We start from the raw sequence: 25,694 nt of genomic DNA on the forward strand, positions 1-25,694 counted from the left end.
TGCTGGTTTGAATAATGAGAACTGAAATTCAAAACATGCTAACACAGCTTAGGAGCACATATGCACACACACACACACAATTAAAGCATTATGCTAAAAGATTAAGAATCTTTGCACCATAACTGTAACATTCAGCATCAAGAATGTATGACCACAAGTTATTATTGCCTATTGCCAAGAGCAAACACAGCGTTTTATATTATTGTAATAATGAAAAACCATAAATATAAAAAAGAAAGCATTTGCAAGGGTGGTGATAGAATAAATCATTTAGGTGAAAGGGTAACCACACACACACACAGACACACACACACAATGATAATGTGGCCCTGGAGGAAAATATGCATACGAATGAAATTTGTAAAATCGCTTAGCCACTTTTTTTGAGGCAAAACAATTTTAGACTGAAAAGTTACAGCATCTACAGAATGTTTTAAGCATTATCCTATGAATTATGGATAGAGCAACACTAACCTAGCAATTCACAAGGTTATTATTTCATTACGTATTCAACACAAGAATTTATTCATACTACATTTTGCACTTTTGAATTTGGGAAAAGCAATGTAATTTTATGTTTAGCTTTGTTTTTTGGTATTTAAGTTTGGCAACTATTTCTTTGTAATATTTCATGTAGAAACATTTTATCTGGTGTAGTAGCTTTCAGCATGCTTTCCCCAATATTATGATGCATGTGTAAGAATGCTTTTTATACCCACACCATTCCCAAACTTTGGTCCTCCAGTTGTTTTGGACTTCAAAGTCCCAGAAACCCCAGCTAGTTTGTCCAACCGTCAGGAATTCTGGGAGCTGAAATCCAAAACATCTGGAGAGCTAAAGTGTGGGAGCTGCAGTCCTAAACAAACCTTTTGGTGTCTCAGTTTTCCCTTTGTTTCTCACAATAAATGTCATAAACAGGGTTCCAGATAAAAATGAGGAGCTGCCATCCCTTTCTGAAACTTAATTTGGAACCTATCATATCTCCAGATTAGTCATAGTTTATTAAAGAGGGATGATCCAAGACAAAACAGCACATAAGGCCATGTCAGGGAGACTCTGGTGGTGCAGTTGGTTAAACTGCTGAGTTGCTGAGCTTGTTGACCGAAAGGTCACAGGTTCGAATCCAGGGAGTGGTGTGAGCTTCTGCTGTCAGCCCCAGCTTCTGCCAACCTAGCAGTTTGAAAACATGCAAATGTGAGTAGATCAATAGGTACCGCTCCAGCGGGAAGGTAATGGTGTTTCATATAGACATGCCGGCCACATGACCTTGAATGTGTCTACAGACAATGCCGGCTCTTTGGCTTAGAAATGGAGATGAGCACCAACCCCCAGGGTCAGATACGACTGGACTTAATGTCAGGGGAAAACCTTTACCTTTACTTATAGTGGCCAAACAAAACAAACTCACCTTAAACCTGCTGTGAACAATCCACATGATGTAGGGCTGGTTCTGCAGCAAAAGTGCAGCTTCCAGTTGTTTATCCAGTCCAAGGAGAACCATTAGTTTGTGTTTTTGATGTGCGGAAAGCTGGGTTGGGCTGGATCTAGTCTCCACATATCAAAAAGACCTACCACTGTTTTGTTGACCAGAAGCAGTTCCCTGGCAGTGCCTTGTTGGTAACGTGGCTGAGCACCCTCTTATAAACTCATCAGAAGCAATGTCACCAGCAAATTTCTGCTGAAGAGCTGCTTATGGCAGCAATGGTCCCAATATACTGTCAGCACAGTTGCCTGTCTGGACTCCAAAAGGAGTGCTACCATATTGTGTCTGGGGCAGCTCCTGAGAAGAGTACTCCAAACTATTTCAGCCGGAAGTTTGTGAAATTTATAGAACATTACCGCATTTTCAATTCCCATTTATATTGCTATTTTAAGAACTTAAGCCGTTTTTGTTAGGATGGCTATGATCCTGCTGTAAGTTTAACCAAATATGGGCTGAATGACAGGATGCAAAGTCTTCACTACACTACAGTGAGGTAACAATAATGCCTACTGATCCGTAAAGTTCAGGATTCCTGGTTAGGGAGCAATGGACAGTCTGTTTACAGTTAATAGTTTCATGGACACCTATAGTGACAATGCTAAATAGATTCTGAAATCTTCTGCAGTGACTTCCAGAACTTCTATTAAAACTAGTCATCCAGGAAGCTCCAATTCATATATGGCTCAATAGAGCATTAACATTTTAGTGAAATCCTAATTTTACCTCTCTCAGTACCACAACACGCTGTAAGAGCCATACTGGCCAATCCGGCATTTAAAGAACATTTTTTCCCTGCTGTTGTCTGATATGCATTACACAATATGAACATATAATAATTGTATTTGCCAAGAAACAGGAGGTCTGATGACACTAAACAAATGTTATCAATGCTTGTATGCAGCAGCTGCTTTGAGTCTCAGTATAGAGAGATAAAGTGGGATACTACTACTACTATTTATTTTATTTATTTATTTACTGCACTTGTAGACCGCCATTCTCAGCCCTAATAATAATATTGATGGACCCTGGAAAGGGATTTCCTCTATAAGTATATGGCATGCTAAAACAAGAGAAACAATGTAATGGCCTAAAATGTTAGTGAACAAACCATAGTGGAATGTTTTTATAAAAACAAACTGCTCTGAAGTATTAAAAAACTGCACTCTTAACTTAACTTAAACTGCCACTGCTTGGTGAAGACATGGTACCAACAGTTTAAAACCACTTTGAAATTAAGGATGTTCAAAGATTTTTTTAACTACATAAATTATTAAAGTCATCAAAAAAGAGAGCCTAATTTTTCTGGATGGCTGCCCAGAAAGTCTCCTTTGTAACAAAGAGAAATATGTGGGATTCATATTAATTATACACTTGAAGTACACAGAAGCTATTAAATTTGGGCAGTTGGGTTTCTTAGGTTTCAGTCATCAAAACACGCTGAAAGGAAAGGAAACTGCAGAAAATGGACTGCTTGAATTAGAAGTCCATAGGGGGATATAGAGTTATATTAAAGCAGAGTAAATAAAAACCAAAACACTTAATTTCATACAGTGTAATATCTAATCCTGACCATTAGAGGTCACCAAAATCTAAACTGAGTCAGTGATATGAACTATAAACAGATGGAGGACAAGGAATATTTATCTATCTATACATATCTATATACAGGATGGGCCAAAAGTCACTACTGGTATATATGATGCTATGGCATTTGGTGCCATTTACAAGATCTGATTTTTCACCCATAAATGTACCTTTATTTCCTATATATATGTACTGTATATGATGTTATGGTATTGAAAATTAAAAACAAAAAATTAAGGAGCTATTAAATATTGAAATTCTTCTATGACTTTTGGCTATCCTGTACCTACAGATATATGCAGACAAACACACACGAACACATATATGTACATGTACACATTATACACAGAAACATCTTACTCAAATTGCTTAATAATAGTTTGTTTAGTAGCTTACTTTGCAAAATCCAGGAAAGATATATGTCCATGATAGAACCCTGGCTTCATCTCTTTCCAGGAAGTTACGTTCTTCACAAATCGTACCTGAAAGAATAGGGATGGGTGGGAATGCAATATTTAACCAATTTTAAACAAAATCACGTATTTGCAATTAAATAAAAGAAGCTTCTACTAAGAGATGCAACATAGTGAGTAGACAAGCTCAACTTACTGAATATGTCTCTAATGCTGAGTCTTTGACATTATCTAAAATGATGCTTCAAATTGAAAGAAGTGTTTCCTCAATAGTTCAGACTGCTTTGAATCAAGATGAGCAACTACAGTCCCTCCAACTGTTGACAAACCGTAACCCACTGCATCTAGCTAGCACAGTCAATTGGGGGATGCTGGGACATGCAGTCTGGAAACATTTATAAGACCACATTTGACCATAATCCTCTCAAAATCTGAAGCTCATGAACATCCAATAATTCCTTTTTTAACTTCTGTAGAGTTACCAAAACCAGTAATTCCTTCATGATACTTTCAGGACTGAAGGCAACTATTGCTGCTATCACCACTGGTGAGACCTGGGGGTAGAAAATGGGGCCCTGAACCTTTAGAAGCTGCTCATTCAGGTTTAAGGCCATGAACTCTTAGGCCAGTGGTTCTCAACCTATGGGTCCCCAGATGGCCTACAACTCCCAGAAATCCCAGCCAATTTACCAGCTGTTAGGAATTCTGGGAGTTGAAGGCCAAAACATCTGGGAACCCACAGGTTGAGAACCACTGTCTTAGACAGATTTAAGAAGCTTTATTGTATTCAGTGGAAACAGTCCTAACCACTGCAGTTTGGAGAGTTTAGATTTTCAGACATTCAAATGCATCTCCCGCAGCCAGTCAATGTTCTGAAACTGCTGAGCACGCTTAGTCCTGTTTTTAGTATTGTTGTTCAGCAAATGTCATTTTCCTCAAGCCTGCTAATAGCTCCTTCTTGAGCATGCAAGATACTGCTTAGGCTATATAAAGACTGGTGCTTTGAGAATAAGTTAAATGTTGCCAAGAAAGTGTATCACAAATGAAACATCTAAGGCTTGTGCAATCTTAAAGTATTAAGCACTTAACCAGGTAGTACAGGAAAAGATTTTTCACTAAATTTTATGAGAAATATGAGTTATCACCATCATTGTGGAAAGTGGTACAACATGGCACATAAAAAAATGAAACATACTAGGATAGATGTTAGTATTGAAGGAGTAAGGAGTAACTAATTGAAACCAAATACTCCTATTTTTGGATGCAACCTCCTCTTTTTACAAAACTGAAAGTCACTGAAAAGTCATTTACTGTTTTGAAAGAAGGCAAATTGGTACATAGTGGAAACTTGGGAGGAAGCTTTTATGTGGCTAAATATACTCTGGGGAGACTTTGGGGCAAATTGCCTATTTTTATGCCTTTTTTGTGGGGTAAGAGGGTCTGGGGCATCTGGTACAATATTACAACATATAAAAGACATATGACCTTTTCATCAGTTAAAGCAGAAAGTTCTCATTGCACTGTTCAGCAGACAACTAAGGAATCCTATATTCAAATTAATGCAGAATGATAATTCTATGGTATGGATTTGAAAGTAATAGATGGATAAATGTAAATACGCTTCCTAGGCTTCATTATGTACACAGCAAAAGAAAAAAGAAAAACAGGAAGGAGTCCATTGTGGGATGTACTCTGAAGTTTAATGTGAGTTACTGTATTTCATTTTTTCCGCTGACAAGATGGTCTTCGCTATTAACCAAAGTGAATTTAGTGCATTTGCAATAAGATGAATCTTGTACTTTTATGAAAGAGCTTACTCTGGCCAATATTCTATTGATATATGGGATCTTACTTGTAAAAACAAGTTGTTTAAAAATGGGGAGTGTTTTTTGCTGTTAAGATGTTGATATTGCTCTGGTTAACAGCGCATTCAAGTGGCACATGACATCAAGTATAGAAGAGGCCCAATTTCATACAATACCCAAAAGTGGGTGGCATAAGTCTGATCAGAGAAGAATGGGGTTTGGAAGAGTATGGAAACAGATAAACTAGACTGAATAAACATGGGTTTGATGTTGTTTATTCGTTCAGTCACTTCCAACTCTTCGTGACCTCATGGACCAGCCCACGTCAGAGCTTCCTGTTGGCCATCACCATCCCCAGCTCCTTCAGAGTCAAGCCAGTCACTTCAAGGATACCATCCATCCATCTTGCACTTGGTTGGCCCCTCTTCCCTTTTCCTTCCATTTTTCCCAGCATCATTGTCTTCTCCAAGCTTTCCCGTCTTCTCATGATATGGCCAAAGTACTTCATCTTTGCCTCTAATATCTTTCCCTCCAATTGACAGTTGGTCTTTATTTCCTGAAATATGGACTGATTGGATCTTCTCGCGATCCAAGGCACTCTCAGAATTTTCCTCCAACACCACAGTTCAAAAGCATCTCTTCCTTCGCTCAGCCTTCCTTATGGTCCAGCTCTCACATCTGTACGTGACTATGGGGAATACCATTGTTTTAACTATGCGGATCTTCGTTGCCAGTGTGATGTCTCTACTCTTCACTATTTCATAAAGGTTCATCACTGCTCTCCTCGCAAGAAGTAAACATCTTCTGATTTCCTGGCTGCAGTCTGCATCTGCAGTAATCTTTGCACCTAGAAATACAAAGTCTGTCACTGCCTAGACGTTTTCTCCCCCTAGTTGCCAGTTATGAATCCGGTTGCCAGAATCTTGGGTTTTTTAATGTTTAGCTGCAACCCAGATTTTGCACTTTCTTCTTTCACCTTGATTAGAAGGCTCCTCAGCTCCTCCTCGCTTTCGGCAATCAAAGTGGTATCATCTGCGTATCTAAGGTTGCTAATGTTTCTTCCAGTAATTTTAACCCCAGTTTTACATTTGTCAAGCCCCGCACATCGCATGATGTGTTCTGCATACAAGTTGATAAGAGCAAACATGAGGGGGGACGATAAAATCAACAGCTAAACATGTTGCCTATCAAAAGAGAAATGGAAACCCAAGCTGGGGAGAGATGGAATTAAATTAATATTCTAAACATAGATTTTGTTGTTGTTGTTGGTTTCAGATGTGATATTCAAGAAAAAGGAGAAAGTTACCAGTTAAATTAGAGGCAAATAGTATTTTGTAACAGCAATAATCAATTGATTCATTGTGGCAGAGTAGCTGGGATCTGAATGTAAATCACAGTAAGCCATTGACATATTTCAGCTTGAGTTTCTGACATGTTAGGACAATGTATATAATGATGTAATGCTAGGTGACAGCCTTCAGAAAGAAAACCTTACTTAAACCCAATGCCACATTTCAATCTCCTGTCAATTTTCACTAGTTCCAATCTGTCGCTGTGAGACAAGATAACCTTTTAGTCTGCCAAACAAATACATCAGGAAAAGCTTACTCAGTGGGCCATAAGTAGAGAATGAATAGAGTACGTCCTCAAAATACTTAAAATTCACCTATACATCTTAACAGTAGATCTACAAGGCTTTTAATTTGTCATAAATACGAATTAAAAAGGAAGAGCTGATACATTCTTATTCTTATTCTTATTCTGAAAAAAAGAAAACTGAAGCACAATAATGATGAGAAATAGCTCAAGGATGACAACCTAGATGATATGGGAAAACAGCAAGTTCAGTGATTAAGTCACAAGCTGTCATATGTTACAGATCCAGCCAATCATGTGTGCTTGATCAAAAATAAAGTACAGTGGGCTCAAACTCCTCAAATGTAATCACATTATAAGTATGAAAACTGCAGATACTAATGCTTATTTTATAAGGATGTTTTGCTTTACATTTATCACTCATTCCCCAAGTGACTTATACATGGTGGAAGAAAGGTCTAAGGAAAGTGAACTAAGCAAAAAGTATGAAACTGCCCCTATTTTTCTAGAATTTTCTCCCATTTAATTAAGGAAAAGCTGTCTTCACATTTCCTGCTGTGATAATCCATAGTATTTAAGTTGTGGGAGTCATCTACTCATAATTTTAGCATCAGTGTTTTGACTTTTATCTCACATCAAGACAAGGAGTACCGTTTAACTCGATACTGCTTCATTTGATGAACAAGACTTTTTGTGAAAGATGCTAACAGAATATATTAATTATTAATCAATACAATAAACGAGAGCAAGTGAGAGTCCAAAAGTGGCAGGATCCCAGAATCTCAATCAGTGGCTGATACCGGATGAGAAACTCCCCCCTGGGCACACAGAAGACTGGGCAACTTGGAATGTGCTGAACAGACTGCGCTCTGGCACCATGAGATCCAGAGCTAACCTTAAGAAATGGGGCATAAAGTGGAGTCCATGACATGTGAGTGTGGAGAAGAGCAAACCACAGACCACTTACTACAATGCAGCCTGAGTCCTGCAAGAAGGTCCTCCATGCACAATGGAGGACCTTCTACAGTGACACCAGGAGCACTCCAAGTGGCCACCTTCTTATCAAAGAAATTTAGTATAATGCCAAGTTTTTAACTTTATTTGTGGTTTTTCTATACATTATAACTATATTCTCAATTCGCTTCTGACATTTATGATAAATTTATGATAAATAATTAATAAATACAATAAACTATTCACAGGTCTTGTTTAGTCTTGTGAATATTGTTGCGATAACTTACTACTGTACATCAATTTCCACATATTTTTTAGAAAAGAGACTATCATTTAGTTCTTCAAGCTGAAGATAATCTCTGGAATTTAACTCAGAAAGCCCAAAAATGTGAACAGGTTTCTGTGTTAGTTTTTTCTCTCCAACACTTTTAGAAAAATAACTGAAAAGCTATTTTTGAACTTCTGGTATATGAAAGCTGTTTATGTTTTAAGCTTAGATGAGCTCTGCAGAATTGAAGGAGAGATCAAATGTACTCTGGTGGAGAACAAGAAATCCTGCAAGGGAAAAGTAAAAAATGAATCATATAAAGATCTCAGAGTTCTTGGCAGCTGGGAATTTCCACATTTTTCTAAGGATCAAAGAAAACCAATGAGACAGACCTTTATGGGCTCAGCAAAACTTGGAGAAATATGCTCTATAGATATAAAATAAAATGGGTTACCAATTACATAATTCTTGGTAAATGGATCACAGGGCACGGGACAGTATTTGAGAATATATTATGTGGAATTGACATGTCTTGAAAGCTATATGGGTAAATTATTTTCGAAAATATTCCTGGAGATCAGTGTAGTTGCCCTTGAAATATTTGGGGATTCAAAGCATGAGATATAACTAGATTAAACAAATAACATAAATGCAGGCAGTTTCCCCTAAGGTAGAGCACTTCTCTGTGTCTCTATCAATCAGAAGAACAGAGACAAAAAACTAGTAGTAAATATTTAGTAAGCGTTGCAAATGCTGTATAAAATAAAAAAGGACATGTCACCTTCAAGGGAACCGGACATTGATAGGAAGGAAAACTAAGAGAAAAACAAATTAAATTATTGATTTTGGTGGCAGACTTCTGGAGTGAAGCAAGAGAGCTAAAGAATAGCAATAAAAACCCAAAGAGAAATTACTTCAGGGTGAATATGAACAGCAAAGGAGATGCAAACTTAATGAAATCCAAAATTTTGTTACTGATCAACAGGGATGAAGTACTATTTTACATTTACTGTAACAGCAAATATTTGAAAACTGAACATGATCATTCAAGCTGTGCTTTGCTTTACAGATCATTCAAGATTTTCTTTACAGCAATTCAACATATATATTATGTATTTTATACAAGTTTAATTTCAAACTCAATGAGATCTGTACATTTTTGCTCTGTTTTAAGGGCTACGCATGAACACACATCTACACTGACCCTTTCTCCTGTGTTTATTTTATTTTTATTTTATTTAGATAATTGTTACCTGACTCCTCAGCTACAAAGACACAGAGTAGTTCATAAAATGTTAATTTGCCCTCAAGCTTACAATGTACATAAGATCAATAATGATTACATAAATATTACATAAGACAAAGTGTTGCTGTGTCTAGCTGGCTGTCTCCCTTCCATTGATTGGCCAGCAGAATGGCAGCTGAAAGTGGTGGGTGGCTTTGAACTGTGTTGGAAAAAGTCACAAGTTGTTCTGAATGTTCCCCAAAAATCCACAGCTAACCATGACTTTGAGCAGTTGGGCCAATTCTAAGATAGAGCCAGTGACAACTGTTTACACAGCAATCCAGTATGTCCTGGGCTTGGGCAGCCCAGGGGCATAAGACAGCACTGTCCTTAAACTGTTCTCATTGCTGGAAAGGAATCCTGACTGTCTCCCTTCCATTCCCATCACTGGAGTGACCACCTTATGAAACATGGCTCGTGTCCAGTGCTTATTGCCCGGAGTGATGTTGGCTGGGGCACAAGAATGATCTGATGAGGGAGGGAGGAAGGAGGTGATGGTTTCTCCTCTCCCCCTCCCCTTTCCCAACTTGCTCTGGTGACTCGGCCAACATCACTCCAGGCAACAAGCAAGGGACACTACCTAGCCATGTCATATTCAGTGGCCACTGCTACAATAGGAATGGGAGAGATAGTCAGGATTTCTTCCCATCTCCATAGCTGCCCGGAGTTTGGCAGTCAAAACCATCCTAAGGATTATCTGTCCCAGGATAAAGTGTCCATGTAGAACCACCCTTTTTGTTCTAAACAAACACTTTTATTGGAAAAAGTATTGTGATGCTCTCTGTAAAACACACCCTTTAAAATTAAATTAGATTTTAATGAACATAACCTACCTGATCTTGTAAAGACATAACAGGATTATTTTTGGTTGTGTTGATATGAAGAACATGGTATTTGTTCCGCGCACAAAGGTCATAAGCAATGTTTGTAAAAGAGGTGCTTGCAGTTTTAGGTACTCGATTATAAATTATCACCACATTTTCATCTTCATCTGGAACTACATCTGATCGAGAGCTATCTACTGTATGACGTTGCTCAATTTCTCGGACTTCATGTTTTGCAATAGCTCTTTCTGCGAGAAGAAACAGAGAAAAAAAAGACATTGTTATTAACTGAATCGGTTTATATTATTATTTATTCAACCTAATCCTCCTTAAATGCATTGCTAAAACAGGATGACCAGAAACATAAAGCTTAAATTTTCATTCAGTTAATAATAAGAAAAAAAAGTTTGCCTTCTCAAAGACTTTTGCCACAATAATCCCCCCACAACCAATCTAAAAATAATTGCTATAAAACATCTAGCACTTTTCAATGATAGATAGATGAAATGATATTGCACATAATATGAATTTTACAGAACATTAGCTACTGACCATTCAGGATTTAGTCAATTAATTGCAAAGAAGAACTGAAATTTAGATAAAACGAATGTTGTGCTTATTTTAATTAAGCCCACTCCCCTGTGTATGATATTACAATGAATGGCTTTGCAAAATCCAATTAGATATTAATTGCAAGCCTGATAAGAAAAGAAGTGGAAGCAGCTTATGACATGATGATCATTAAAGGTGCAAAGTGCCTGTCTTGAATACAAAAATGTCACATATGGAAAGAAAAGGCACAGGAGAAAGAGTTAGGCTCCTTGAGCTGAACAGCAGAGAAACTGGGCCACCATACTTTTGTAGAAGTTTACAACATCCTTCCAAACAACAAAACTTATCTCAAAGTAAAGACTATTGACATATCTGATTAAATGCACCTCTATGTTAGGATATTTGTCACTTTTGTGTGGCCTGAAAGTAGATTACTTTCTCGAACCATCCTGTACAGTATTTGCTTGCTGTTTGGTCATGCAACTCAACTGCATGTAGTCAAAAGGAATGGTACACTTTCCTGGTTTTCCTCCTGCTTATGCTATTGCAGTTAATGTAATGACAGTAATTTAACTGATAAGATGTATACAGCAATCTTTTTTTATCTTATCTGTGGCTAAGAAGATGGGGTGAAGCCTGTCTTGTACTAGTGGCATCCCCATAACTAGCTAAAATAAAAATAGGAACCATTTACTTTCTGTATTCATTTTTGCTTTAGGTGCCCTGTAATATAGCTTTGGAACATAAAAATTGAAAGGTGGTCTTAGGAAAGAAAGTCTTTTGTTGAAAAGAAGAAAAAGATTATGCATAATTGAACAAATAGAGCCAAATGTTCAATGGCTTTACATGTAGTATTAAAACAATGGAAGACACAAAGGAAAGGTATGCAAAAATGCCTGCCATCATAAGCTAACAAATGTACAATTACATTCTCAAAGTTGAGATCTGGCCCTTATGGTTACCAGATGTCCAGACAAGCAGAAGTCTGTCTGTCTTGCTATAGCTGTCAATTTGCTCGTTTCCCTGTGTTGTATCCTTATGCAATTTTTTTAAATTATCTAACTGGCACAATTGTTAACAATATGTACAGATTCAGTCAATATTAATTCTCTGCAACCACTTTATCCCAGTAATTCAATTCATTGTACCTAAAAGGCTCTGAAGAAAAATGATCAGGAATACCTGTACAAGCTCCAAGTCTCAATACTATTCTTGGCTTAACAGCCTTTCAGTAATAACACGTTCTTTTTAGTCGAATCTCATACATTAAAAAAGAAAGAAAAATTACTAGATCAGGAAACCAGAAGTTCAGATATCCTAATTAATGGTTACCTACACAACCTCTATCTGTTCCCCTTGGTCGTATTCAATATGATAGAGTTTTTAATTACACACTAGCCTTTTCTCTAAATTAAAATGGTATCAGAAATTCCAACTAGGGTATTCAGATTAACAAAACTGCCCTCTTTCAACTGAAAAGGTGCAAGTGATACTAAAAGCTGGGAGGATACCAAAGCCTTTGCAGGTTAGCTCCTGGATTTAAGACATGGACAGCAAAAAAATCCTGAATATAATGGGTTTTCTCCCTAGTCTTCCAATAAATGTATAAATAGTTATTTCCTCTTTCTGTTGTTAAAAGGGAAAGAGATTTCCATCAAGATTTTACACACAATTGAAGCTGTTAGATATGAGATAGATTTGTGTTTCATCCAGTCCATCCCTACTGGACCAGTCCTAAAACAATTACCCTATATATTCATAAGTCTAGAAATTTTCATTACAAAAAAAACCAAAAACCCTAGATTGACTTATCCATGGGTCAATTTCAGTACTGTACCTTAACTCTTGTCAAAAAAGGAGTCATCCCTTTCTCTGAAGAAAGTGGTAAAAGGAAAGAGCTAAGGTTCTTGTGGGTTTTTTCGGGCTATAGAGCCATGTTCTAGAGGCATTTCTCCTGACGTTTCGCCTGCATCTATGGCAAGCATCCTCAGAGGTTGAGAAGGTCTGTTGGAAGTAGGAAAAATGGGCTTATATATCTGTGGAATGGCTGGGGTGGGGCAAGGAGCTCTTCCCTGCTGCAGTTAGGTGTGAATGTTTAGCTGATCACCTTCATTGGCATTTGAAGGCCTGCCTGAGTCTGGGAAAATCTGTTGCTGGGAGGTGTTAATCTGTGCCTGGTTTTTTCCTCTCTGTTGTTTAGCTGTTATAATTTTTGAGTTTTTTAATACTGGTAGCCAGATTTTGTTCATTTTCATGGTCTCTTCCTTTCTGTTGAAATTGTCCACATGCTTGTGGATTTCAATGGCTTCTCTGTGTAGTCTGACATGGTGGTTGTTGGTGTGGTCCAGCATTTCTGTGTTCTCAAATAATATGCTGTGTCCAGGCTGGTTCATCAGGTGCTCTGCTATGGCTGACTTCTCTGGTTGAAGTAGTCTGCAGTGCCTTTCATGTTCCTTGATGCGTGTCCATTAAGCCCATTTTTCCTACTTCCAACAGACCTTCTCAACCTCTGAGGATGCTTGCCATAGATGCAGGCGAAACGTCAGGAGAAATGCCTCTAGAACATGGCTCTATAGCCCGAAAAAAACCACAAGAACCTAGTGATTCCAGCCATGAAAGCCTTCAACAATACATGGAAAGAGCTAAGTCTCTCCCAGAAAAAAATTAAATAAAAAAGCATTTTTAATCTACTTTCTCAATCGTGGAACTAGTTCTGGCATTTTTTATTGCCTTGGTAGGGAAATAGTGGGAGTGACCAGGGACAGCTGGCTCCATGATGTGAAATTGATGCTTTCCCCTCCCCACAGAATGACCATTGATCTATCCATGGGTCATATAAAAATGTTAAAGGGCCTTAAACCTGCCCTCAACTTAAACATAAAGTTGACTTATACATGAGCATATACAGTATTAATAGAAATGCCTTTCTTGACTAGACTGGGGTTCTAGTCTGATCAAGTATGGGTTTCCCCAAGTGACCAGCCAAAGGCTGCTTGAAGAAAATAAAATATAAACGTGATGCAATGGCTGTCACTTGTACATATATTACGGCCATTGGGATATACATCTAATTTAGACATCATGGCTGAACAGCCAGTGATAAACACAGCCTTCATGAATTCTTTGACTCCAGCCATCTGAGCATGCAGATATTGAGTAAAAAATTACTTGTGAAATCCAAGTTTTTTTAAAAAAAAATTGAAAAAAGCCCCATCATCCTGCATAAGAATGTACTTAATGAAGACCATGGCACAGCTCTTTATTCATTCATTTATTCATTCAATTTATATCCCACCTTTCTCCCATGAATGAGACTCAAGGCTCTTGTGCTGCTGAGCAAGATTACAGAAAAAGCAGAGGGACAGAAAAGAATAAGGCTACTGGTAATGAAATTGCTAACAACTAAGCAGAGTTTCAGAATTTCCCCATGGCATACCAGATGGACATTAAATTGCTTTAGAAAACTATCTGCATATTTCTGGATTTGATTGCTGGAAATCTAGTACTGCCTACAACTATGCTGCTATATCTGATCACAAGATGTTATGTATTAAAGCTCAGTGTTATAAACAATTGATTGCCTGATCACCTGTGGTAATGCCCTGAAGCAAACAGATAAAATCCAAGTTATCTTATTATTTCAAAAACAATCCTGTCCCTTTAGATTTCAGTGAAGCTTGTCACTCTGTTGCATTCAGAAGAGTGTACACCAATGTACTCTACAACCCTATATCTACTGGGCACACATTTCTGGACTTATAATGAAAATGTGAAACAGTGGATAATAGTGAACCCTATTGAAATGAGTGACTTCCAGCAGAAACATAATATAGAATCACATTGGAAGATCAACAAATGTTTGAAATGCACCTCTATAACATTTCTACATTCTTCACTGCAACTCTATGGTCAAACTCCAGCTGAAAAGTACCATAGAATCAGCTGTGGGATCTGGAAAATGCCTAGGGAGAGCATACTTTTTCATATGTGGGTACATGAAACTGTGGGTATTAGTCCTGGAGATACAGGGATTGTACTGTGCTGTTCTTATATTCCAGGAGACACAGGGAAAAGAGTTTTCAAAAAGAGGGTTGGGTTCTAAAGGCAGTGTGTTAAATTCCCAATTCCTTTCATTGAGGGCTAGACACAAAAAGGGGAGAGAAAAAAATCCTTCAGAAGCAGGACCCAACAGCAATTTAAAATCAGAGCTGCTTTTTGGATGCTGGTGATGTGCAAAACATAAGTTGCCTACTCTTTCCACAATTTTCAAGGTGATAACAAATTTAAACATTCCCTTCAGAAAGTATGTTCTGCTGTTTTCAGTTTTGTATTTAAAGCTATTGGAGAAGAAAGCATCCCTTTCCTACAACTATGAAGGAAATGCCTCTGTTTCAGGAACAATACAATGGAGGTAGAAGCGAGGCAAATAGTATTTTTTATATTTTATCCATCAACATATACATTTTTCCAAGGTAACACACATAAAATACAAACATCAGACTTATAAATGACTCCAAGTGAAGAACAAGGTGAGGCAACAGGAAGTGTAGAAATCTCCTCCTAGGAAGGAGAATTTCACTCCTGAAAGAGTTATCATGGGAAAAAGCTGTCTCACCAATCCTTGTTTCCACACCAAGTCAATTTTTTCAAAATCCAATTATCACTAGGACAGAAAATCTTCTCAACAGGGGAACAGATTGCAAAACAAATGTCTCTGGAATGTTAACCCTTCTCTATGTTATCCAGAACTCCTTTTCAACCTTTATACAAACTCAACTTAAGAGCAAACCTACGAAACCTTTCCTGCTTTAGGGAAAGCAAGAACAACAGTTATTTCATTTTTTTCTCCTTGCCAGACTAGGGAAGAGAAGATGGATACTGGGGCCAAGGAGGCAAAGTATGTGAATCGATATGTAAGGTGGGAAGAACAATTTAAGCAAGTGAAGCAGGGCTCTATTAATTTTTAAAGACAGTTAAATGTATGAACAAATTACTGATTTAAAAAAATTCAACATGCACATGCAAAGAGATTAATGTATCAATACAAATACCTCCAAGTCACAATTTGAACAACTATTCCCTTTTCAGTCAATAAATAATATGCAATTCATACACAAATATTTCACAGGCCTCGGATGAAAAAGGATGAGAGGCAATGAGTTTGTTGATGCTCTCAGCTCTTTCAGTGATATTTATTCCCACACCGTCATGTCTACATACTTAATTTTTTATATTTACTCAAAAATTACAGCTGTTATGCATTCAATCATTCCCTGTCAAAGTATCAGTAATACTATGCTCCAGAGAACAAGGGTAGATGGAGCAAAATGCAGTTCTTAATATAATGGCAGATAAAAGAAAGAGAAAAAGGAGTATATTTCATTCATAATACATCCATAAATATATGTGTGAAATATATCTATATGTCAATAACTATAACTTTTCTACATGTGTGAAAGTGTACATGATCCTGTTGCTTACTGATACATGAAAGAGCCTTGTGGCACTTTAATGATTAACTACGGTAATTTATTTTGCCACAAGCTTTTGTGACTTACAGCCCAGTTCCTCAGATAATTTTTAAAAGTGAGTTTCTTTTTGAAATGCTTTTTGTTTTATTTACTTTGTGATCTTGTTTACTGGGATTCATTTTTCCCTTCAAGTTTCCCTGAAAAAAACATGCAGTGTAAAAACTAAGCCCAATAAACCTAGAATCACAATAACTTTCTTTATTTGAAGGTGAAATATTAGAAATGGCCAATAGTATCAAACGCAGAAAATAAAGAAGGCCAGTATAGGAATGAAGCATTGGCCATTATAATATAATTTGAAATTGGGGGGGGGGGGGGGGGAGTGGTAAAGAAGTAGTTTCTATTGTATAACTTTTTGTTACATTTGCCGTCAATTTCCCCTTTTTAAATAATCCTGATACAATGTACAGGGCTTGCCTATTCCACACTCAATCCTCACAATTATCCAATGAGGGAAATACAACAATCTGAAAAATAATGTCCCACTGATTACTGTAGCCCTGGATCACCTATGTCAGAGTCTGTGATAATGGCACACTGGCCCAGACAGACACTTCTCATACAGTAACTGGGGAATATAAAACATATTCAGACTTCTTTTTTTCCTCATTATCTTTTCACTCCAGGCTATGAATAGTGTTGCTACTTCTCTTTTTTTAATGCCACTGAAGCTGTCACCTAATGCTATCTTCACTTTCCCTTTTTCTTCTACTTTGTACTCTTATTTTAAACATGCATAGCATAGAGACCACAAGCCCCAAAAGACCCATATGGATTATCTGCAAAATGGTCACATGAAGTAAGATAACGTGCCAGAAGAATCTATAGAAATAAAAATGTAATGTTCATTTGTGGGATTAACATAACTCAAAAACCACTGGATGAATTGACACGAAATTTGGACACTATACCCCTAACAGACCAATGAGTGATTGTCACACATAGACTCCCCCCCCCCCCCGAAAAAGGGGAAAGGGCTTAAAAACCCAAAGAAGCTAAATGACAAAAAGCTAAATGGCAATACAGAAAAAAGGAAGGAAGAGGGAGGGAAGGAAGGGGAGAAAGAAAGAAAGAAAGAAAGGAAGGAAGGAAGGAAGGAAGGAAGGAAGGAAGGAAGGAAGGAAGGAAGGAGAGAAGGAAGCATGGAAGCAAAAAGCGAAGGAAGGAAAGAAAGAGGTAGAGAAGGAAGAAAAGAGAGAAAGAGGAAGGAAAAGAAAAAGGGGGAAGGAAAGAAAGAGGTAGAGAAGGAAGGAAGGGGAGAAGGAAAGAAAAAATGAAAAGAAGGAAAAAGGGGGCGAAGGAAGGAGGGAGAGAAAGAGAGAGGGAAGGTTAGCCACAGCAACACGTGGCAGGTACAGCTAGTGACCAATACATTTCTATATCCAAAAGAGGATGAGGAGGAGGAAAAGGGGAAAGAGAAAGAAATTTAATTGTATCCCTATCATTGTATTACACTTGTAAACAAAAATAGAAATTCTTTAGAAACTCTTTTTTAAATAAAGAACTAAATGACTGGCTCAATATTACAGTTAAACTGAAAACCCCAGCGGGAATAATCAATGCTACAAATCATTCAATGACTACTAAAAAGCTTGGAAAGGAGTTCAAAATCAAACGAATCAATCTCTTGAAAGCTTCAGAAATTGGCACATTATCCCTTTGGAACAGGCCATAAAGGTAAAAGACGACCCAGGAGCAGTAAATCAATTTAAACCAAAGTGGCCAGGTTTTGCATATACTCGTAAGAACAATAACCAAAGCTTTTAATAAAGCCTGAGTAATAGTGGAACAAGTCCCAAGAAAGCGATCTGATCTCACACATTTCGTGGTAGCTTGGGAAGCATTCTCATGGAGGAAAGGCAGAGCAAGTTTTGTAAGAGTGCTCGCTTTAGGAAAGCCTTTCTCTTTGCTGTAAACTGTACAGTATAATTGACAGCTGAGAGGGCAGCTTTTCAGCTTCAGTAGTTTTCTCCACTCTCGTCTACAGCTATACAACATGCAACAAACAGCACACAAGCCAAACATGCTTATTTAATCAGGAAGGGGGAGATAATACCAGCAAGTACAGACTGCCCTTGAACATTTTTGAATTGGAGAGATTGTAATGATGCCACACACACTTTTTCAATAAGTATGTCTTCAGCAAAAATGAATGCTGCCTCTTAAGCCAAGCCTCACTGGCCTACCTTCAAGAATAGTTAGCATCCTTTCCGTATCACGTGTATGCATTTACTTGTTGTTGTTTATTCATTCAGTCACTTCCGACTCTTAGTGACCTCATGAGCCAGCCCACGCCAGAGCTTCCTGTCCACCGTCACCACCCCCAGCTCCTTCAGAGTCAAGCCAGTCACTTCAAAGATACCATCTATCCATTTTTTCCTTGATCACTCTCTCTTCCTTTTTCCTTCCATTTTCCACAGCATCATTGTCTTCTCTAAGCTTTCCTGTCTTCTCATGATGTGGCCACAGTACTTCATCTTTGCCTCTACTATCCTTCCCTGCAATGAGCAGTCAGGCTTTATTTCCTGAAGTATGGACTGGTTGGATCTTCTCGCGGTCCAAGATACTCTCAGAATTTTCCTCCAGCACCACAGTTCAAAAGCATCTATCTTCCTTCACTCAGCCTTTCTTATGATCCAGCTCTCACATCCGCAGGTTACTACAGGGAATACCATTGCTTTAACTATACAGATCTTCGTTACTAACAGGATGTAATGAAGACAGGATTATCAAATGGAAAAATACAGGTTCATATTATCTATTTTTGCTGTATATTTTCATTATTAGCTGCCCAAAACCCAAAGATGCTGCTCTGTTAGAGTCTTTGAAAAAGAGAGATACGAAGAACTAGAAGACAACTCAAAAATTTGAAATAACATTATTTGTTTTCAAAGCTCTTTGTTCCTCACACTAAAAATGTTTTTTAAAGAGGATTATGGAATGTTTTCTTTTGGAATGATAAAATAAGTGTTTAAAACAAGTGCTCCCATCCACTGGGGTTAGATTCCAGGACTCCCTGTGGATAACCAAAAATCTCTGGATGCTGAACTAGTAAAAAGAGGCCCATGTAATAAAATAGTGAGATCAAAGTTTGTTTTGGGAAATTGTAAAATATTTTTGTACTGTAGGTGGTTGAATCCATAGATAAAGAAACCACAGATATAGCCAACCAATAGTATTTATTATTTCAAAATCATTTCCCAAAAAAGCTAGGAAAGACGAAGTCTTTGATGTAAGGCAGTATTATGCCACTGCAACTCCAGGTCCTGTCTCATTCCTCCCTCCAGCTCATTTTACTGAAATATGCATTTTGCTTCTTAACACTATAGAGAACTAGTGGAAGCAAAATTATTTTAGTCATTTTACAAACTCTGACATTTTATTATGGCTTTGGGGGGGGGGGGGGTGCCAAAGTGGCACACCCAAAGAGGTTTATTACATTTGACGTATTCCTTAAAGTGAACCATTTCTAACTGTATTCTGAAAAATGAACTTTTAATATATCAGACATGGTATTTTGACCCAACATAATGTATCTTCAATTTTATTTTCCTAAAGTGGTGTTCGAGGAAAATTCTGAGAATGCCTTGGGTTGCAAGAAGATCAACCAGTCCATACTCCAGGAAATAATGCCCAAGCAAGGGCAAGGTGAATGGATGGTATCATTGAAATGACTGACTTGACTTTGAAGGAGCTGGGGGTGGCAACAGATGGGGAGCTCTGGCATGGGCTGGTTCATGAGGTCACAAAGTTGGAAGCGACTGAATGAACAAACAACAACAAAAAGTAACAAACTGATTTTCAATCTGTAAAGTGTATTATTATTATTAAGTTAGTACTGTATTTTTTTTCTGAACACTTCTGGGTTTGGGAGATGGGGGAGGTCATACTCCGCATGGTTTCAAAGATTTCTAGAAATACTTACATTTTTAGAAATAAACTATTTCTGAAATTGGATTGTGATACTTTTCAAATTATGTCTTTTCCCAAAAACAGGTAGTTATATCAATTTAAGAGGAAAAGTACAAGATATTGTACTCTTCCATTAGCAATTCTGTCTTCTGGCAGAGGTTGTAAATACTGAATGCAACCAGAGCAGCTAGCATAATAGTAACTTCGTGAAAGCCATGGCACAGTCTTTTGGACAATGGATTAGACAATCCATATTTATTTATTTCAAACATTTGTTCCCTGTCCTTCTCCCCCCCCCCCCCCCCCAGGAGGAGAAGGAGACTCAGGGCGGCTTACACTGGCAACAATTTGATGCCAACACAGTGTACCATGACATTACACATTAGACAAAAACATTAGGTTAAAAATTCATTTAAAACGTTATTAGCAACCATATAGCCATAGCCAAGTCCAATTCAGTGTCCAAAGACTTAGTCCAAATCCTGTCAGTTCTCATGAACATTGCAATTGCTGTCACGCCTGCTACCCGAATTTTACAGAGTTTTCTTAGGCAAAGAATACTATGAGGTGGATTTCCTAGTACCTTCCTCTAAAATGTAGCCTACAGCAGTTAACATTTGTCAGTGATCTCCCAACAAAGTGTTAGCCAGAACTGACCCTGCTTAGCAACCAACAAAAATCAGACAGGATCTGTTGCTTTTGGCACAACTGGGCTTTCACCTCGAAGTACTACCCAAAAAATATTTTGTTCATCATTAAGCTTCATTAAATTAGTAAATTAAATTGAAGATAACTGAAGCTACACTGGGTAATATTCTTATATTTTGGACTTGCATTCTCCACCGTAGTTCTTCAATTGATCATCTGTGCAACATTATTGCAGTTCAAGAATATGTACCTAACATATAATGCAACCAGAGATAACACTGGCACATCCACATAGTGCTCCAGACATCAATCATTATGATTTTCAGCCAGCCCAACAATTCCCTAAAGCAGTTCAACAGGAGTTATTTCTAAATACAGTGCCAGGCTGCTTAATATATTTATTTATTCATTCAGTAAGCAAATGCCCCACAATTTAATCATTCTCTGGAACACAGTAAAGGTACACTACATGGAAGAGACTAATGGCACAATACAGCAGTACTATTCATTCATCCACCCTTTTATACTAATATGACTTCCCAATTGATCACATTCCTCTTCTCAGTTCCTTCATACCAAGGTTATAACAGAAAAGAGATATAGGTTAGCTGACAACAAAAACCCCTCAGTTCCAAAAGGTGGAGAACCATGCTTGTTTCAAGGAAATAATAACTTGCTAAACCAAACGAAACAGTCTGTCTGTAAGTGTTTTCATCAATCTATATGAATCAAAACTAATTTAAAATAGCCCATGTCTCAGTTGTATTAATCCAAGGGTAATAGACAATTGATAAAATGAGGAAAATACTTTGTCAGTGTCATATCCTTTATATGCTTACGTGTTTAGATTCTGGGGTTGTCAGCACATGAACTTGCGCACATCACTTCAACTGCTGACATTCAGCCTTGTTTGATCTTTCCAAAGTCCATTTTTAAAAATCTCATAAACAGAGATAATCTGCAGTTCAGAACAGTGTTGGATTAATAATAAAGATGATGGGATTTCAGCTATTTCCAGTTTATGAGTGTACTGATTACTAAGGCTGAATGAAACTATAAAATTCAAAAATAATTTTATGAACCAAGGAAGGTATTAATGCAGTAACCCTCAAGTGACCTTAGTAGACAAATTAAATTGGCTAAAAGAACACAGAAACTAATTGCAGGTGTAATACAAATGAAGTACTAGTGAAGAGACAGGAGCCCACAGTGGCGCAGTGGGTTAAAGCACTGTGCCGGCAGGACTGAAGACCGACAGGTCGCAGGTTCGAATCCAGCTCCTCATGCGGGGACCTGAGAGAAGCCTCCCACAAGGATGATAAAACATCAAAAATCATCCAGGCGTCCTCTGGGCAACGTCCTTGCAGACGGCCAATTCTTTCACAACAGGAGCGGTTGCTCCTGACATGACAAAAAAAAAAAGTGAAGAAACAACTCTTTATCCCTCATGATCTCTAGATTAGGCTTTGCTTTTAATTCTCAGATGATGGTGTCACCTTTCGTCCAGGCACAGGATTCAAAGCAATTTACAAAAGAGAAACAGATACAGATAAAAGCCCACATCAGTACAAACATGCCCAATTTAAAATACAATTCAACTATCAACGGAATTAAAAACAATTTGAAAGCATAACCATTAAAAATAAGACATACAGACAGCTCAGCACATTATTAAAAGCCCTCTTTCCCAAAACAGTCTCTTTCCCCATAACTCTTTGAAACAATAACAACAAAAATAACAACAACAAACTAAGCGTTCCAAAGCCAATACCAGTTAAGTTCCGTAAATACTCGAGTATAAGCCAACCCAAATATAATCCAAGGTACCTAATTTTAACACAAAAAATTGGGAAAACATATTGACTCAAGTATAAGGCAAGGGTGGGGAATACAGCAGCTATTGGTAAATTTCAAAATAAAAATAGATACCAATAAAATTACATTAATTGAGGCAACAGTAGGTTAAATGTTATTGTATATTTACATAAAACTTTAATTTAAGATATGACTCTGATTAAACCATTATTCTAACCTTCTTCAATGTAAATGTGCTTACGTATCCTTTCAATAATAACAGAGTAAAACAATAAATATAATAAAAATAATAATAGAGTAAAATAATGGTAATGTAATAACAATAGTAGAGTAAAATAATGGAAATGTAATAATAAGACTAATAGAGTAAAATAATAAATGCAATAATAATAATAATAATAATAATAATAATAATAGAGTAAAATAATAAATAACCTTGACTCGAATATAAGCTGAGGTGGGCCTTTTCAACCTTAAGAAAGAGCTGTAAAAACTCTTATTAATAATTTTTTCCTAGCAATTGTGGAAACATAAAGCCAAGTTCTTTTCTGTTTTCTAACGTTAGAGTATTGTGTCACATATGAAGAATGGGACAAGAAGACACTGAGCCATAACTCCAAAATTCTTCTATGAAAATATGCCTATTGTATTGCACATAAAGTACATAACTGTGTACACATTGATGGACATTATATACATTTTTAATATAATACATTAACATTCCAAACAGAGCTTGATTGGCTCAGCAAGAAAGTTTCTCAGTAGTATCACAGGGAGCCCATTCAGCTAAGATGGGTGGACTCATAATATTTATACAACACAAACACATACAACTAGACAGTGTACCCATACTATACAGATAACTGAACATAAAGGTGGACCTTTCAGAAAAGAATATGTCAAAGAAATTTCAACACAATTCCCCAGGAAATTCTAAAGATTTAAAAATTAAAGTGCAACACCAAAAGGAATTTTTAAATTATTTTATTTCACAAGTTTTATTATAAAGATGCTGGCAGTTAAGCTCCCTTCAATTCTCTGCTAACTAGTTTGCAGATCTCCTGGAAAGCACTATAAAACGCTATTATTTCAAAGTAGGCCCAGATGAAGTTTGTTTCAAACTAACAGTCCTACTTCATTATACAGAGATAGCAAACTTAGTTATTGAAAAAATCCAGTACATGTTAACTAAATTAAGTTGTTGAATAAACAGAAATTCCACTCCATGAATATTTATGAAGTACTTCCAATTCACCACTGTAACTATCTTTGCATCAAACAGCATGTCCTCTTATACTGTTGTCAAGCAACTCACTGGCAAATGAACTCCATCTTATTACTGTGTCTCTATACAATTATATGAAACCATCACTACCTGGGACCCCTTCAACAGCTATTTTTTTTTTTTACATGACGCCACTATATTGCTCCAAAGTAGTACATCACATCAGTACCATAGCTTCAAACATCAGGCATCTGTCATACTTAATTATGAAATAGTTCTGCCAAGGACCGGAGTGCTCTTCATTGTTGAGAGACCCAAACGCAGATACAAACGCCTGGATTACAGTGCTATATAGTAAGGTCTTAATATAATAACATTTCTCAATTTTGAATTACATATATAACTTAGTTATTAATAATTACTGAGAGGGAGAGGAGGAGTTGCTTCTCTAAATAGTAGTGATGGAGGATTTTCATATGTCCTCTGTCCTACTGTGTCTTGTGCCACAGTACCTGCCCACTTGTGCTAAGGTGAGAAGGACTGAATTACAGTAAGGGTTAAAGGTACAGACCCAGACATATGGACAAAATTAGAAAGAAATAACCATCAACAGACCATCATATTAGAGAAAGGAACATTAAACGGCAAAAGTATGATAGCTGGGACCCTACATTATGCTAGTTGTGCAACGCGGCTCAGAATTAATGAAGGGAAGATGTGCGCGAGACTGCAGAACGAGTGAGAAATGCAGCTGCGACAGGATAGCAGTGAAGTAATTTAACTCAGGTGGGAGAGGATAAGGGTAAACTAATGTAAGACTTGTTTAATGTTATATGATAAAAATGGCTTACAAAGATGGTAAATGAGATAGAAATGTTCCCTCTCCCCCTTTCTGGTGAACAATGTTGCCACAACTCTGACGCAGCTGTGCTGTCTCGCACACGTGTTCCCCTCATTAATTCAGACCCACATTGCGCAACCAGCATAAGGTCCCAGCTATCATACTTTTGCTCGTTAAACAAGCTTGGAATAAAAATGGTGGTGGTGGGAGACAGATGATTCCAGCATGGGAATAGCCTATACATCTCCTGCAGGGTTTCACTCATGGGAATGAAATCTGAACAGTACAGTATTCAGTTTCAGGATTTACTCTCCAGTAGCTCCAATAGGTTAAAAAAAACCCAAACCCTTGCTACCTCCACTTTCAGAAATGTAATTGCCACTGTTTGTAAATTCAGAACTGAGAATCTGTTACATTCTTTCAAATGGTCCACATTCCCTTAGTCTTTTTTCATTCGGTACTGATTCAAAATTATGAGTCTGCATGGGACTTCCCCATATGAACTCTAAGACGGGAAGCTAAGTTTGACAAACCTACAAGCATTTCTTTTTTTAAAAGTATGTGTAGAGGGAGGAAATTCTTTTTTTGTACTCAATACCTATTTGAGTGAAATTTCATGCACTGAGTAAGAAGAAACCATTAATGGAACATAATTTTGAATTTTAAACGGTTACTACCAATGATAACAGAAATTAGAAACACTGGAGGTAAATTTCAGGCAAAAATTGGTATGATAAGAAACAAAGATGGCAGGGGCCTAACAGAAGCTGAAGAGATCAAGAGAAGGTGGCGAGACTATACAGAAGATCTGTATAGGAAGGATAACAATATCGAGGATAGCTTTGACGGTGTGGTGAATGAATTAGAACCAGACATCCTGAGGAGTGAGGTTGAATGGGCCTTAAGAAGCATTGCTAACAACAAGGCAGCAGGAGACGACGGGGTTCCAGCTGACCTG

At 37.4% G+C, this 25,694-nt stretch overlaps 1 protein-coding gene across 2 annotated transcripts in view; it reads right to left on the reverse strand.

The window, feature by feature from the left end:
* Positions 1-25,694, reverse strand: part of HS2ST1 (heparan sulfate 2-O-sulfotransferase 1) — a 112,260-nt gene that overhangs the window by 15,317 nt on the left and 71,249 nt on the right. For both annotated transcript variants that reach the window (XM_060773883.2, XM_060773884.2), the window contains exons 2-3: positions 10,222-10,460; positions 3,464-3,549 (exon numbers count right to left, since the gene is read on the reverse strand). In XM_060773883.2, coding sequence (XP_060629866.1) covers positions 3,464-3,549; positions 10,222-10,460 — 325 coding nt within the window. The remainder of the gene's footprint in view (positions 1-3,463; positions 3,550-10,221; positions 10,461-25,694) is intronic.

The sequence above is a fragment of the Anolis sagrei genome, chromosome 4 (genome assembly GCF_037176765.1).
Source record: "Anolis sagrei isolate rAnoSag1 chromosome 4, rAnoSag1.mat, whole genome shotgun sequence".
NCBI lineage: Eukaryota > Metazoa > Chordata > Lepidosauria > Squamata > Dactyloidae > Anolis > Anolis sagrei.